The 16,523-nt window shown below is 42.3% G+C and overlaps 1 protein-coding gene across 2 annotated transcripts; it reads left to right on the top strand.

The window, feature by feature from the left end:
- Positions 1 to 368: 368 nt before the first annotated feature.
- Positions 369 to 14,094, top strand: PSMC1 (proteasome 26S subunit, ATPase 1). 2 transcript variants are annotated; one of them, XM_083736574.1, is made up of 11 exons: positions 369 to 472; positions 2,683 to 2,736; positions 3,806 to 3,902; positions 4,824 to 4,948; positions 5,830 to 6,015; positions 7,491 to 7,619; positions 9,358 to 9,454; positions 10,407 to 10,596; positions 11,587 to 11,738; positions 12,376 to 12,530; positions 13,764 to 14,094. In XM_083736574.1, exons 1-11 carry the CDS (start codon positions 470 to 472, stop codon positions 13,896 to 13,898), a joined length of 1,323 nt encoding a protein of 440 aa, XP_083592700.1. In that variant the 5' UTR covers positions 369 to 469; the 3' UTR covers positions 13,899 to 14,094. The 2 variants fall into 2 exon arrangements, with proteins under 2 accessions (XP_083592700.1, XP_083592701.1); XM_083736575.1 differs by lacking the exon at positions 369 to 472 and having other exon boundaries at positions 2,688 to 2,892; positions 2,932 to 3,902.
- The last annotated feature ends 2,429 nt before the right edge of the window (positions 14,095 to 16,523 follow it).

The following is a 16,523-nucleotide window of genomic DNA, read 5'->3' as shown; positions in this document are numbered from 1 at the left end:
ACCGAAACAACAGAACTTTTGCACGTAAATCAGCATGCGTCGATCCTTTATTTATCAAAATGTTAATTCCCTTTCTCTTCTCAAATCCACGCCAAGAGCTTTTCCATTGCAACCCCTCTCTTCCAAAAAGTTTCCTGTCCCTTCCAAGATCAACTCATTTAAAGCATTTTTATTTTATTTTCTAAATAAACCTTCTTGGGGGGGCACACTGCAACACACACAACCCGTCCTCCACCCCCAGGGAATCAAAACATCTACGACGGTGCCTTTCTCCCGTTCCCATAGAAACAAGCGGGCGTCCTTTTCCCCGAACCTTCTTTTTGATAGGCTCCTGCCAATCCTTGGCTCCGCCCCCTATCGGCTCCGCGCATGCTTTTTGGTCCTCGCGGCGGCCCGTAGCGAGCCCGCTTCCGCTTCCGCCGCTTCAAGGGTCCGCTCAGTTTCCGGCGGCCGGCTGTGAGTGAGCAGAATGGTGAGTCTGGTTGGGGAGGCCGGTGAGTCCGGGGGTTTTCGGTCTGCGGGCGCCGCAGCTGGGCCTCCCCTGGAGAAACCGAGAGGTGGCGAGGAGGAGGGAGAGGTGGACCAGGATCCTGCCGCTTCCGTCTCTCTGCGTGGGCTTCGCAGATTTAATGCGGTGTCATGGCCCGCCCCCTACTCGAGGCGGGGTGGATGGGGACCAGAGAGTAAGGAAGAGCGGGGCTAAAGGTCTCGAGGGCCCACTCCACCATCACCCCCGGGCTGCGACGGCGAAGATGGTCGCGGAGGTATCCGGGCCCCTTCTGGGAGCTCGCTGTCAAGAGTTAGGCTGTGACGGCCTTGGCGCTCGTCGGTTGTGGTGACGCCTAAAGTGAGACATATGTGGCCACTAGTCGCATCTGCCAATGCCAGCCTCTGGTGTGGAAAACACACACACAAACACCTGCCCGTCTATCTATACAATGCAGTGGTACCTTGGGTTAAGAACTTTGCTTCAGGATGAGAACAGAAATCATGCTCCAGTGGCACAGCGGCAGCGGGAGGCCCCATTAGCTAAAGTGGTGCTTCAGGTTAAGAACAGTTTCAGGTTAAGAACGGACCTCCGGAACGATTTAAGTACGTAACCAGAGGTACCACTGTACTGCACAGACTTTTGTGCCCCAGAGTGGATGAGTCAATCCAGTCAGATGGGAGGGTATAAACAATGTAATAATAATAATTGTTTTTGTTTCTGTATGTGCCTTATACACACAAATATACAGTCATACCTCAGGTTACAGACACTTCAGGTTGTGCACCGCGCCAAACCTGGAAGTACTGGAATGGGTTACGGCCGGGTTTCGGTGCATGCGCAGAAGCGCCGAATCAGGACCCGTGTGTGTGCAAACACAGCGCTGCGGGTTGCGGACGTACTTCCCACACATATTACGCTCGCAACCCGAGCATCGACTGTATTCATGCCTCACATGTATAGGTCTCTGTGTGTGAATCACAGCTCACACATACAGGTCTCTGCGTGTGAATTGTTTGTTTACAGAGGTTTTTGTGTCCTGTTTAGCCCCAGTGAAGCTGTGATTCCAAGAGACCACTGAGTTGGAGGGTAAAACTCTGTAACCACTTGGCAGATCTAAAAAATAAAATAAAAAACGCAGCAGTAGCTTTTAACTTATAAAAGCCCACATGGTTGCTTCTCATTGGAAGGTTGGTTGTGCAGGGCAGTCACATTGCTTTTATCGTAAGCTGCCCTGGTTGCTTGAAAGCCCATTTACTCAGTTATGGTAGTGGAGTGATTTAAATTGAGGACATCCTGCTTTTGGCCCTTAGTGCAGTTGTATGCACGCTTACCTGGAAGCAACCCCACAGAACATTATAAAGCTTCCAAGTAAACATTCGTAGGATTGAACTGCACATCACTATGCTAGTATGATTAGCTCTCCAAACACAACTGAGAATTTGTCAGTTTGGTTTTAAAGCACTTCACTGTGAAGAATTTTTGTTGAAACTAAAAGTTTTATTATTTTCCAGTGTGGCAGATCGTAGACTGTACTTCCAATTTCATTAAGATGCTGGAAGTTTGCATCTGTTTTGCACATCTTAAGCTGCAGTCCTAAACATGCATGCAGTATGATCCTAAATATCTCAGAAGTCATTTCTGCTGAGTTCATTGAGACTTGCTTCCTCAAATGTGCGGATAGGATTACAATCTTACAGGTAGAATGGGACTTGGTTCATGGTGTAAATATTTGAATATCAATATGTTTAGTACAGGTCCGTCCCCCCACTTACGTGCGGGTTATGTTCTGGGCCCCTGTGTACGTAAATGAAATCATGTAATGTGGGAAGAACCCCCATTTTAATAGGGAGAGTGCGCAGAGAGGAGAGAGACAGATTCGCCCTGGAAATTGCTCGGGCCACTGCCTGGCCTGCCTGTCTGAGGGGAGCTAGTGTGTGCAGCTGCAGCAGCTGGCCATAGAGGGCATGGGTCCACTGGTGCCAGGATGGTGGAGACAAGGAGAAAGTGCCTCCTGTGCCACTGGTCAAGGGAAGGGCAATTTATTTGTTTATGGTGCAGCGCCTCGCGTAAATGCAATTCTGCGTGAGTGGGATGTGTGTAAGGGGGGGAATGGGAGGTTCCTGTATATTTCAAACGTGAACTAGACTGACTTTTAGTATGCCATTTGATCTTCTGTTTGTTCCCATTATTAGGGTCAAAGTCAGAGTGGTGGACATGGTCCTGGAGGTGGCAAGAAGGATGACAAAGTAAGAAAATGTAAAAATGTTTTTATCAGTTGTAATTCCTGGAGAAATGCAGCAATACAATTTTGTTTAGAAAATCTGTTCTGTGCTAATTGGGCAGCATTTCCTCGGGTGTATCATTGTGTAATTGAATTTGTGCTACAGTATCCCCATTTTTTTGTTTTATGATTAAGGCATTATCTATATGCAGCAAGTAAGGCCATGTAGATGGCTTTACTTGCTGCATATAGATAATGCCTTAATCATAAAACATTATCAGTCGCCACTGTGCTACATTGACACACAGGAAAATACTGAATTTAATAATCTAGAATCCATTAGTACTACAGTGATTATCAAGAGTTTGTAATCAGAAACTTTTAAACAAACGTTTTTCACCAACATAAACTTCCTCTGTCCTTTCCATAGCAGCATTTAAGTAATCTTACCAACCGCATAACTAATACATCTCATTTTGTGCCTTCTGTTGTTTGGAGCCAACTGAGCAGCAGTCCTCTTGGACAAATTGTGAGCATTGTATGCGCTGATTTGTTTCGGAGGCACACTATGTTTCTCCAGCCACCTGGATCTTGATTTCTAAGGCCATACATAGTAAGATGTGAAGCATTAGCTCCAGTTGCCAAGAATCACAGCAGCATGGAGGAGGAGGTGTTCTCTCAGCCTGTTTGCTGGAGTAGAAATTGTCTATAGTGGACCTTTGGAGGTCACTTAGAACACAGTCAGAAACCTGTGGTTGTAGTTTATTGATCAGAGAGCTCTGTATTAATAACTTGCCTCCCAGATTTTTGGTAAGAGTTGCAGATTGGAGTTGCTTCAGTGTTTCTCCTTGTACTGGTCTAGGCCAGGGGTCGGAAACCTGTGGCACTCCAGCTCTCATTAGCCCTATCCAGCATGACTAGTGGTTAAAGATTTTGAAAGCAGTAGTTCAACAATATCTGAAGGACCACAGGTCTCCATCCCTGGTCAGCAATCATATTTCTTCACACTGCACTGCTAACACTTGCACAGGTTTCATTGGGGTCAATTCTTTCACCATTCTGACTCTTTCTACCTGATTCTTGAAATAAAAAAGGATAAGAAGAAGAAATATGAGCCTCCAGTTCCAACTCGAGTGGGGAAAAAGAAGAAGAAGACAAAGGGACCAGATGCTGCCAGCAAACTTCCACTGGGTAAGTGCAGCTGGTTTGTGAATATTTCAGGAAGTTACCATCACAGAAGACGTGTTTGCCTGGTGTCTAGTCATTTTCAACTTTTAGAATTTATTTTATAGTCTGATTACTCTTCAAATACTGGAAGCACAGAGCACATTTTAGCCATATTAAAACAACCTTTCAAATACACCTACCTTGACTCTGAGGTCATTTTCAGAGGCCTTTCTCTGAGTGTGCTCGCCAAATGAGGTGTGGTGGTGGGTGATTACTGGAGAGAGGGCATTTTCAATGATACTGTACTGGTTGTGGAATTCCCTCTCCAGAGAGGCTTGCCTGGCACCGTGTGTTATAATCCTTTTGCTTTGAAACTAAATCTTTTAGGCTGAAGTCCTAAATTCAGTAGGACTTCTGAGTTAGACATAGTTAGAGTTGTGCTCTTAGTGCTTTTTAATGCTGTTTTATGTGGTTTGCTACCCTTGGTTTTATTTCTTCTAATTTTATTGTGATTATTTGTTTTTAAAATCTCTTATGGGATTTGTGTGATAACATTAAGATGTTGGGCAATATACTAACGTAAGTAAGTAAAGTAAATAATGAACACATTTATCCCTCAAAAATAAGTCATCATCATCATCATCATGGCTCCTCTACCGGAAGACTCTGCCACACCTTGCTGGCATATAACCTCTCCACATGAAATCTCAACATGCTTCCATCTAGTACAGTAGCTCCTTCTCACTGCAGTTCAGAATAAGATAGGTCCCCTTGCATTCACAGGAAAGTAGTAGCTAAGGGTAGAAAGCAGGAAACCCAGGCAAATGGTTAGAGCTTAAAAATCCTATTTAGTTGGCAATCCCAAAGAATGAAGATACCAGTGTTTTCCCCAAAGCTTCACTCACAGAATTTGAATATTTTTATTCTTTGCCTTTTTCTTTATAGTAACCCCTCACACCCAGTGCAGACTCAAACTGTTGAAGCTGGAAAGAATAAAAGATTACCTTTTGATGGAGGAAGAATTCATCAGGAACCAGGAACAGATGAAACCTTTGGAAGAAAAGCAAGAGGTATATGTTGAGAGGCAAATATTCTCTCTACTTATCCATCTCCAGTTATTAACTTGCTCCAGTCTGTATCTCAAGCCATTTGTTTGTATACTTTCCACCTTCTGCCTCTTCTATTAATTTAGTGAAACAGGCGTTGCCTGAGGAAATCTCATTCCACAATAAATTGTTCAGAATCTTGAATGACCTTGCCATGTTTCTGAAACTGTGCTTATTATATAGAGAACAAAATGGACGTGGCTTATTTCTGCACTTTGAAAATCCACTGTAGTCCAGCAACATTAGGAGGGCCACAGTTTTCCCTCGTCCTATTGGCTCAAGCTATTCTATGAAGCAGAATAATCATTTTTCTGTTAGAAGCATAACAGAATAAGCCCTATAGGTGTTCTCAGGTAGTGTGTTAAAGAAACTACATTGGAAGTTTAGTATACCATAGTAGCTATTGGTCTGGCAAATAAAGATAAAGAAAGAAAGGAAAATCCAATGCATCACATTTTTAGCTTGCTCTTCTATTTATAAGGTTTACAAACAAAGCCATTTAAAATGACATCCAAGGTTCTCAATACAATATAGATTTATATTGAAAAGGATGCACAGGACTCACCTACTCTAGGTAAAGATAGGGTGGCATAAAACAAGCTTGATTACTTAGGACTTTAAGAAGCACAAACTTAAGCAGAACCTATTGTCAGTTTTACATTCTTGCTATCTTGCCTATTTGCAGACTTTCTGTTCTAACATAATGGAATTAGCTTGAGGCCCTTGTATGTAGGTAGGGACTGCCACCAAATGGGGCCCTATCAGTCCTTTCTCTACTGTAGATATAGAAGGTTGGCAGGGTGATGGTCAATCCATGCATACCTACATTTTATTTTTGTTTGCAGGAAGAGCGATCAAAGGTGGATGATCTGAGAGGGACCCCGATGTCTGTAGGGACACTGGAGGAGATTATTGATGATAATCATGCTATCGTGTCTACGTCGGTGGGATCAGAGCACTATGTCAGCATTCTCTCCTTTGTAGACAAGGATTTGCTGGAGCCAGGGTGTTCAGTTCTGCTTAATCATAAGGTAATTATTGTCATATTTAAAGATGAGTAGTCTGCCTCTGAAAGTGCGTAACATTTATTCATATTTATTTATCTTAAAAAATTGTGCCGCACTCTGAAGCTCAAAAATCTCCCAGAGCCGCCAGGAACGAGTAAGACAATCCTTGCGTGCCAGTTTTCAATCTAAAATACATGGCACAAAAGGAAAAAAGGTTGAGGAGGAAGAAGAAAACAAACTTGGGCACCAATATTTAAAATGGAATAGAAACAGTTTAGAGAGAGAAGGAACCAAATGGAGCTAGTTCTCAGCCCAACCTGCTTCTTGCCTTTCCCTCTGCTGCAGTCTTGAATTTGCACCATGCACATTTTGACTACCTGCTGTGGTCTGGGCATGACAAATTTGAAAAAGATTCAAACTTAATGGAGAACTTGGAGGAGGGCAACAGAGAAAGTAAACACCCCTGTGTAGAGAGAGTTGATCACATGAGGTCAGCTAGTTATGAGATTCTAGATTCCTATTGATTTGAACAGCGCCAGGTTGTTGCTTCTTTGGATTAGAATGGAAAGGTATGAAGAAAAGCAAAAAGAAAGGTGCCTCTTTTGATCAGCTGTGAAATCATTTTCATGAGAGGATAATTACTTGTCATCTGCTCTGCCACTTCCCTTGGAAAGTTTAGTCAATAGAAAGTGGCAGACAATACCAGTTTCTTTTAATTTTTGTCGCTGGTGTTGCAGCATGGTGTAATGATGTAGCCTGAGCCATGCTTAATTGGATATGTAGCAAACTTGCCCTGTTGACCGATAGGGCTGCAGCAGTTTGGCAGCAGCATCTGAAATTCAGTTGCCATTTTCATTGAAGTTACTGCTGGAATGCTGTGGTTGTACCTGTGCGTAACTTAGATCACACTATTCATCTTGCATGTATTTGTATTTGTAGACATGTTTAGGGCCCAATGTGCAGCAACCAAAACTTTGTCTCAGTAGCTTGTGTTACTTGTGTTTGCTGTTGACTCTTCCGAGCGAGTCAGAGAACTTTATTATTGCCTGTGTGCTGCTTACACTTTCTGTTACTGTAACTGGCGGCTGGTGTTTCATTCCCCCCCCCCCCCAATATGGCATACGTTTTATTTGATTCCCCTCTTCTTTTTCTATGGTACAATGTATTTATGCACCCTTTGGGTGACAAGCGACCAATAGGTTTATTATAAATAAACAAACTTTGGCTGTGGTGTAGAGATCTGCCAGATAGGACTGTACTTTGGAGCAGGCAGAAGCAGCAGAGGTCGCTGCTGATTTGGGGTGGTCCTGGGCATCCTTTTCTGGCGTTGATTTTGACCAAGCGAGCTGGCCCACAGACCTATGTCAATGACATTTATGCTTTGCCTCCTTGCTGGTAATGGGACAAACACTCAGATAAACATGTCGTTTCTCTCCAACCCAGACCCAAGTGAATTACATGCAATATTATTTATTGGTGCTGCTGCCTGTTTTGATTAGGTCCACGCTGTGATAGGAGTCCTCATGGATGACACAGATCCTTTAGTGACAGTGATGAAGGTGGAGAAAGCCCCTCAAGAGACATATGCAGATATTGGAGGCTTAGATAACCAGATTCAAGAAATTAAGGTATTTATACTTTCAGCACTGATGAAAGAAGTTGGAAGTTTAACTAATTAATTAATTTTCATTGTATATGTGTTTGTGGTTATATCTTTGGTTATTATTTGTTATATCTGTTGTTTTTTATTTTTTTATCTTTCTTATTTTTGTTTTATTGATTTTATAGTATGTAATATGTTTGTAGGAATTTCAATAAATATTATTGGAAGAAGAAAAAAAGGGGGGAGAAGAAGGACGTTTGATTATGTCACAATTTAAAAAAAACAACAAAAAAAAGTGCCGGTATTTACTTGATTCAGCAAGTATTGCAGGAACTTCAGTTGTATTTTGCTTAGCGGAGAAGCGGTCAGGTAATGATCTCTCTTGATGGTGCCACATGTCCCTGCGGCTTGAGCATGTGATTGTAGTGCTGAGGCTCCAGCCCACTACAGTTCTCTTCCTTTAGAAATGAAGCAACCTCCTGTTCTGTTTTCCAGTGTTTATTGAAAAATCATCTTTTTCTGTCCCAAGCCTTTCAAAACGAGTATATTTTATCTCTGCAGTTTTTAATTCTTGTTCATTTTTTAAAAATACTGTTTACAGTCGTACCTTGTTTTGTGGCCAGGATCCGTTCTGGAGCCCCAGCCATTAGCCGAAAAGGACGCAGGGCAAAGCGCTGCATCTACGCACTCACGTGGAGTGGTTTGCACTTATGTACGAAGCGCGATTTAGCACTTCTGTGCATGAGCAAGCGGCAAGCTCGGATGTAATCCGTTCCGGTACTTCGTTTGCCGGAATGGACGCTAGACAAGTCAGACGTTCACGGAAGTTTTACTGTATATGATCTGTACTGTTTTATATGAGTATTCTCTGAATATAGAGCAGTTTATAAATCCTAAAATAAATAATACTGTAAACTTTTACCTGTTAACGTTTACACCAGTGATAAAAGACCTGCACTGGCTTGCTCTTTGCTACTGGACCAGGTTCACAGTTCTTGTGCAAAGACCTGAATAGCTGCGGCCCAAGAAACCTCAAGGACTGCCTTAAGTCCCAAGCTGATCACTGAGATCATCAGAGGAAGCACTATTAGTGGTCCCCCATGGAGCAGATGCACAGCTCATGCCAGTGAGAAGTTGTGCCTTCAGCATTGTGGGTGCAACTCCATGGAATATCCTTCTACTAGAAGTCAAGCAGGCACTGTCCCTGCTGTATTTCAGGTGCCTAGTTAAAACCACCCTATTTCAGGAGGCCTTTGCCTCATGAAAGCTTCTCTGGTGTTTTAATTTATGAGATTTTAAATGTTTGAAATTTAATATACGTTTTAAGTTTTTGTATATTGTAATATTTCATGTTTCTATCATTGTAAGCCACTTTGAGACCCAGATGATGGTGAAAAACATTCATGTATGTATGTATGTATGTATGTATTATAGCAACTTGCAAAGAAATTGTGCACTTTAATCCTGTAAGAGAAATTAGGCTTACAGAGAATTGCTTGGGACTATCCAAGCTGAGTGACGCTTCAGATCTCTGTTTCTCGGGGCTCTTGTTTCTCAAATTGACGCTCCAGCTCCTTCATCACACTGGTGTCTGTTGGAAACATTGGAGTTGCCGGCATTTGTTGCTTTAAAATACTCAGTGTTAACATTCACTTTTGAAAATTCTAATTTTGATCATTAATTCACTGCCCAGCCTGTGATATTTTTTTTCCAGCTAGGAAGAGCTAATATACAGATAGATATGTTGTTGCTTCTTCTTATAGGAGTCTGTTGAGCTCCCTTTGACCCATCCTGAATATTATGAAGAGATGGGTATCAAGCCACCCAAAGGAGTCATTCTGTATGGACCACCTGGCACAGGTATTACTCTTCTGTCATTCTGGTTCTATATGTCTCTAAATGTTGACACTCCAGGCTTCACCTCATGATTGGTACACAGCTCATAGATATTCTGCCTGGAGGCTGGAGCAATAAGGTCTTGCTACTATCTCTGGCATTGTTCTTTATAACAGTGTGGTTCTGAAATGTGGGGTGTGATAAGCTAATATGAGGTGCTGCTGAAAATGCCATCTTCTGTGGAGGCTAGATTGGCTCCACAAGACACAGTGCCTTTTCTGCTGCAGTGCTGAAACTCTGGAAAGCTTTTTCTGCAAGGAAGCCCAAGGCTGCTACCTCCCTGGCATCTTTGGGGGCAGGTTAAGGTCTTTGACGACTGTTGTGCCTTTGTAAGTTGAGTTTGCAAAATGTTTTTCCAGCTCTTTGTCTACTTAATAGTTCTGTTTTTATTTTATATTGTCTTGGGGTTTAAACTGACTTGGATATTTTATGTGTTGATTTGGTTGTTTTAATTTTTGGCTGTATACTGCCTTGAATATATTGATTATTATTTTTTTAGAAAATATCTTCACCAGTTATGGCCATGTTTTCCAGACGTTCCTTTAAATAGCTTCTCTACACCAACACTCCAGTCAAGCATATTATTATTATTATTATTATTATTATTATTATTATTATTATACCCCACCCATCTGGCTGGGTTTCTCCAGCCACTCTAGGCAGCTTCCAGCAAATTATAAATATAAAGCATACCTCTCCCCCAGGAAGCATGAGTTCAAGTTGTAGGAACCTTTTTGAAGAGCTTCCAAGGCTGTAGCTGAATTGTAAGATTGCCTAACCTCAGAAGTTAATTTCTCATAGACAATATGGGTACCTTATGGATAGTTCCAAACTGCATGCATGCATAGCATTGTAATGCAGATTAGTCACTGTGTCTGCAAGCTCTAAATTCAACTGTGTTTTGGAAATCGAACAGGTAAAACATTACTAGCCAAAGCAGTGGCAAACCAAACCTCTGCCACCTTCCTGAGAGTGGTTGGTTCTGAACTCATACAGAAGTACCTGGGAGATGGTCCAAAGCTTGTTCGAGAACTCTTTCGAGTGGCTGAGGAGCATGCCCCGTCAATCGTCTTCATCGATGAAATAGATGCTATAGGTACCAAAAGGTAGGACATGGTTGTCGCTTTAATGTGGGATGTAACAAATGCAATTCTGTGAATTGGTTTCATTTTTTTCTTTCTTTCCAGTCAATCAATGACAGGAGTTGGTGGGATACAGGAGCTGTGTTGCATTCTGCCCTCCCCTAAGGTTACTTTCCTTTTGCTCACAGGTGTTTTTGCTACACAGCCAATCCTTGTTTTGTGCGAGGGTTCCGTTCTGGACCCCTGCACCCATTGGTAGAGCACATGTAAGCCAGCTCCACCCCTGTTCCACCCCTTTTCATGACATCTTTATGACGTTTGGAGGCTCCTTCCAGGTTCGGCGCCGTGTGTGTGATCGCACATCAGTTCGGCTGTGCCTAAACCGGAAGTTGCCTATAATCCTGATAATACCATATTTCATTTTTTTCAAAAAATTCTACCTCACATTGTAGGAATAAGTTTGAAGATGCTATGAGGGTAACTTCTGATGTAATATAGGTGCCAGGGCACTCTCAGACTATACTCTAACTGAGCCATTTGTAAGACCTGTTGTAATAATTACTGGAGGCTAAAGCAGTCATTTAAAATTTCAAAGGAAGACCAGATAGAAGTTGCTGAAATGCAGCTATGTTAAACAGAGCAAATTATGCACGTGAAATCTGATGGTATTGTAAAAGCACCCATTCCCCAACTTGAAGGCTTTTTGTGCTGTTTCAACTGAGGGCAGGGGGAATGAGAAGGGCAGAAAAGACTTGCAGCAGCTATGTGGTGCCAAGCAAGCAGGATCAAGCAAAGCAGTGCCATTTGTAGATCAGCTTTGAATCCAGCCTCTTATCCATCCAGCGGAATGTGAAAAGAGGTTGAGGGAGATCTCTGTGTATCCATTGCTTGTGGCATAACATATTTGCCTGTGATTGCCCAGTGATTTTATTTAGAGATAAAGGGAAATGTGATCTTTTGTGGAGAATGCTGTATGCAACTTACTTTGATGTTATTCTCTCTTCTCCTCCAAAGATACGATTCAAATTCAGGGGGCGAAAGGGAAATACAACGAACAATGCTGGAGCTGCTGAACCAATTAGATGGGTTCGACTCACGTGGAGATGTAAAAGTGATCATGGCCACTAACAGAATAGAAACACTGGATCCAGCTTTAATCAGGCCAGGTGATCATTGTGTTGCAAATTATTTCCACCTTTTTTTGTATTTGACTATTGACTGTGTTGCAGTTTCTCAATAAACTAAGTGCTTCCTTTATATAGCTTACTCTTTATTGATGTTATTACTGACACTTTTATCCAAGCAAAAATGGGCAAGTTCCTCTCCCTCAGTGGCTCATAATCTAGATGCCGAGGAGAGGGAGGCGTGATAAATAAGGGATGTGAGCAGTTACAGTTCTGCATGTTAGATCCCAGGGTATGGTTTGAAGACAAATAATACAACAAACTTGTTGGAGCTGAGCACATCATGGGAGATGGCCTGGAAACCCTGTATGAGCCACCTTGAGTTCCATGGAAGAAAGGCAGGATATAAATGTAAGAGAAACATGTATAAAATTTAACCTCAGGGGATGCTTATCCTCATTAGTCAGGGGGAACATATTAGCTGTGGAATAGAAAGTGCCAAAAATGGTTTATGCTGCAGTTGCTTATTTCCATTTCAGATGACATGCCACCATTTCTAGGATAAAACTGCTTTTTAAAGAAGTAAACTGTTTAGTCGCAGTGTGAAGCCACCTCCCAAGGAAATCCTTCCATCTCAGTAAAAATCTAAGCTGCTTGGTTGTTGTTTTTCAATCCGCAGGACGTATTGATAGGAAGATTGAATTCCCTCTGCCTGACGAGAAAACAAAGAAGCGCATCTTTCAGATTCATACCAGCAGAATGACTTTGGCAGATGATGTCACACTGGATGAGCTGATTATGGCTAAAGACGATCTTTCTGGTGCAGATATTAAGGTAAGATGCTTGATAACCAATTAAAGTTTTCTCCTCTTAACAGTGAATCATCTCAGCCTCCTTTCCTCATATGTTTTATCCCTTCTCACAAACACCATTATTTTTATCAGATTTTAGAGGAACTGTTACCTGAACATTCTTGATTTTTGAAAGGGTTAGTTTTTTAAAAAATATATGAACTGGCATCTTCCAGTTTGCCTGATAACAAATGTCCTGTGTCGTGGAAGCATTTCCCATGTTGGTCAGCTATTTTGCCTCCTCCTGAGTTAGAAAGTCATTGATGTTTGGAAGTGGGCCTGTCTTTGGTATGAGGGACTAAAACTCATGGAACGAGGGTAAGAAATACTTGAATGCTTTGCCAAATTTTACTAGAAGCTTGTAGGAATCTGACACTTGCAGAATGCCTTTTGCAGGGAAGGAGGGAGCAGCTAAGGCCTTGCATTCATTGTAATCCATCTCAAGTGTTCAAGTTAAAATGATAGAACATTAAAATCACAATGCTATAAATAAAATGCAACTGTTAATCAAAAGGGCCCCATTAATTAATTCCTAACATTAACCACCAGAAAAGGCTTGAGTGTGTTTCATGAGGCATGCTTTAACAAGAGCTGAAATATTGCCAGCATTGGCACGGGTTGGAGGAATTGACAGTAAGGGGACTAACCCTGAATGCGGCAAAACCAAGAGGACCTTGGCAGTTGAGCATGATGCTCAGACAGGGAAGTACGGAGACACTTGCTTATATGTCTTGATAAGAGATGAGTTGCAGAGTTGAAAAGGCTCTGGCCTGTTTTGCTTCCTTGTCTTTCACTGGTGGGTGCACCATAGCTGACTCACAAGATCTCACCTCCATTTTCTTGTAAAAACTTCGATTTTGGCATTTCACTCAAATGCTGAAAAGATTCATTGGGCTCTGCTTCTGTGAGAGCAGAGTATGGAGAGGGAAAGAACCAAAAAAAGTATGGAAAGATTACTGTGTGTTGCAGTCCAATTGCCTTTTTGTTTAGTTAAGCTGTGAACCAACCTTAACAGGCTTATGCCCCGATCTTGTGCAGGTTTATTTAAAAGTAAGTCTCAGCCAGTGCTGTGCTGCTTACTGCTAAGTAAGTATGCATAGGATTGCTGCCCTAGCTGGACAATATTGCAAGTATTGCTTACTGAAATTATTTTTTCACTGCATTGAATAAAAGTGAGATTCATAATTTTCTAACCAGAGGCTTCCATCTCTGGCAGGCTATTTGCACAGAAGCTGGCTTGATGGCTCTGCGGGAACGGAGAATGAAAGTAACAAACGAAGACTTCAAAAAATCAAAAGAGAATGTTCTTTATAAGAAACAAGAAGGCACCCCAGAGGGCCTCTATCTGTAACTTTTTACCTTTTGTTTGTTTGTCCTGGGGCAAGAGAAATTATTGGAACCTTCCTTTCAGAGTACAGGAAAAGCATGAGAAATTAATGCCTTGGGTGGAAAGAAAAAGCTTTTGCTGCTTGAAGCATTGTTTAAGTGAATTCCTCCACACTGTAGTTTTAAACACTTTATTTGCCATTAAAACCTTGGTTTCCAAATGGATTGGAATGAATGGGTTAAGATTTTAAGCAATGATGATTTCTGATGTGTATCTTGGCCTGTCTGCCTGCCTCTTGGTCTGCAAACCAATTGGTTCCATAACTTTTCCACGGCTGGTGGCTACATTTAGTCCTGGGTGCAACTAGAAGTAAATAGCTTAAGTCACAAATATGAATCTCCAGAATTTCAGGTGTTAAATTTTTTGCTGTCACAGGACAGGCACATATAGGGAAAGCCCCATGTTGAGCCATAAACCCAATCTAGGTGGGGATGCACATAAAGGTGATTGAGGAAAGAAACAGCACTAAATGTACAAAAAGAGGGGCAGATAAAACTGTAAAAGAGAAAGGGGGGATAAAAGCTGAAGAAATGGGTACTTAAGTGTGGTAATTGCAACAGAAAAAAAACACTCTAGCAAGAGAATCTGAAGGAAGTGCTGGGTAGAAATTGGATAATAATAAAAAACAAGGCTTGGAGTCTACCACTGTAGTGGAAAAAAATTTGAGTGGGAAAACCATGTCCCTTGGTATGTGCTCTTAAGGGTGGTTGTGGGAAGCCTGCCAAAAATCCAGCCTAGCTGCACAGACATTTATGAGATTGCACAGAGACTGAGAAAGAATGCTGAAATAATGTTGAAAAACATTCTGCTGGGATTGCTTTCAAAAGCCCACATTATTGGAAAATCCATCCAGATAAGCAGTTAGACAACGTGCGGTAACAGATGCTCAGTGGAAGTGAGATGCACTAGAAGAAGCAGAATCACTTGGAGGGCTGAACAGAACACCCTGCATCTTTCATCACTTCCTGCCTGGTTCCAAGAATGTGCCAGATTCACAAAATGGTAATATGGATTGAGAGTCAGATGTCACTGCCAAGACTGTCTGTGGGTACAGGGCAGTCAGAGTCTGAATAACTATATCAATCACAGAGACATAAACATAACTTCCATGGTCAAACCACTGTTGGAATTCCAGGCTTTGGGGTCCTGCAGAGATTCTCCAGGTTGGGTCATGCATTCATGGAGAGAGGGAACTTAACCCACAGCTGTTGTTGGCATGCAGGTATGGGGAGAGTTCCTACAGGTAACAAGCCTAAAGGCACTTCTTTACTCCTGAGAAAGCAAAAAGCAGCAGGAAAACTGAAAGGGGTTTGAATTGCGTTTATGTGCATGTGTATTATTCAAAACAACTGGGGCCATATTTTTACCTCTCTGCTGCACTACAAGGTGTACCATTAACTGCTAGCCGATTCCCTCTCCTTCTGAATTATGAAGCATGTGTTCTGAGCCTGAGGGGGTTTCTCATGGCTCCGGTGAACAATTTAAACCACGTCGAAAGCAAATTGCTCTCATATTATCTCAAGCTGAACAAGACAGGCTGTGACAACGCTAAGCGCTAGAAATAGATGTTGCTAGAGGAGTATAATCACAAAGGAGCTGCCATGAGCAGGTGGCTGCCTGCAGATTGTATTTCACTGACAGGGCCATCTCCTCTCTTCGTCACTAGTTGTAGGTGAGCTGTGCTTACAAATACTTGGGACACTCCTGAGCAACAGATCTCTCCGTCCATCCATGTACTGTTTATTCAGTTTGACAATGGCGTGGATTAATTAAGCTTGTTTGCTCTGTTGCCAGAGCAACCACTGTTCTTTGTACATGTGTCATTCTGTGGCTATGATGAGAACACTTAGGGGGACATCCAGTGTTGTATGAGTGGACTTCTTATGAATGCAACATCTCCTTCCTCTCCTCTTCCTTGCAATTACCCCCCCCCCCGCCACCATTCTGCTCTAGAGGATCCTCCAATCCTCTGGATCAAAGTGGGGCAGAGAGAAGGGAAGTAGTTCTGCTGGTGGGACTGTTAGAATTCCCGCTCCATGATTGCAGTCATGGGATTGTTGTCTTTCACATGATGGTATATGTTTTGACTCCACAGAGTGGGAAGTGACAGAGACAGGATGTTTGTGTTACTGTGTTCCGTGAACGCAGAACTATTGTCCTTTGTTCATTCTCTTTGCTGTCTGATTGGCTCCCTCTCTCTAGCATCAGACAGCAAAGAGAATGAACAAAGGACAATAGTCTCACTTCATGGAACACAGTAACACAAACACCCTGTCTCCGTCACTTCCCACTCTGTGGAGTCAAAACATATACCATCATGTCAAAGACAACAATCCCATGACTGCAATCACGGAACAGGAATTCTAACAGGGACACCACTGGGTTTCACCCATAAATATTCCCATGATCTTAACTGCAGTTGCATGCTCCTGGTTACGTCAGCTGTGGTTAAGGTACTGATCTTGGCCATGGTAGATGTGATTTCACCGTTCAGCAGTATTTGGAACCTGTATCCAAATGCTGGTTAACAGCAAATGTGGGTTAAGGTTTCTGCCAGAAGAAGCTTTAACCAGGCAAGCGGGTAGGAGG

This window comes from Podarcis gaigeae, assembly GCF_964106915.1.
Source record: "Podarcis gaigeae genome assembly, chromosome: 1".
Classification (NCBI taxonomy): Eukaryota; Metazoa; Chordata; class Lepidosauria; order Squamata; family Lacertidae; genus Podarcis; species Podarcis gaigeae.
Note: the sequence above shows the minus strand (reverse complement) of the source record. Positions and strands in the feature narration are given on the sequence as shown.

Excerpts from the sequence above, each read along its gene's own strand:
- PSMC1 (XM_083736574.1), top strand. Across the intron at positions 3,903-4,823 it reads TGCCAGCAAACTTCCACTGG|TAACCCCTCACACCCAGTGC; the intron begins GTAAGTGCAGCT and ends TTTTCTTTATAG. Across the intron at positions 10,597-11,586 it reads GATGCTATAGGTACCAAAAG|ATACGATTCAAATTCAGGGG; the intron begins GTAGGACATGGT and ends TCTCCTCCAAAG.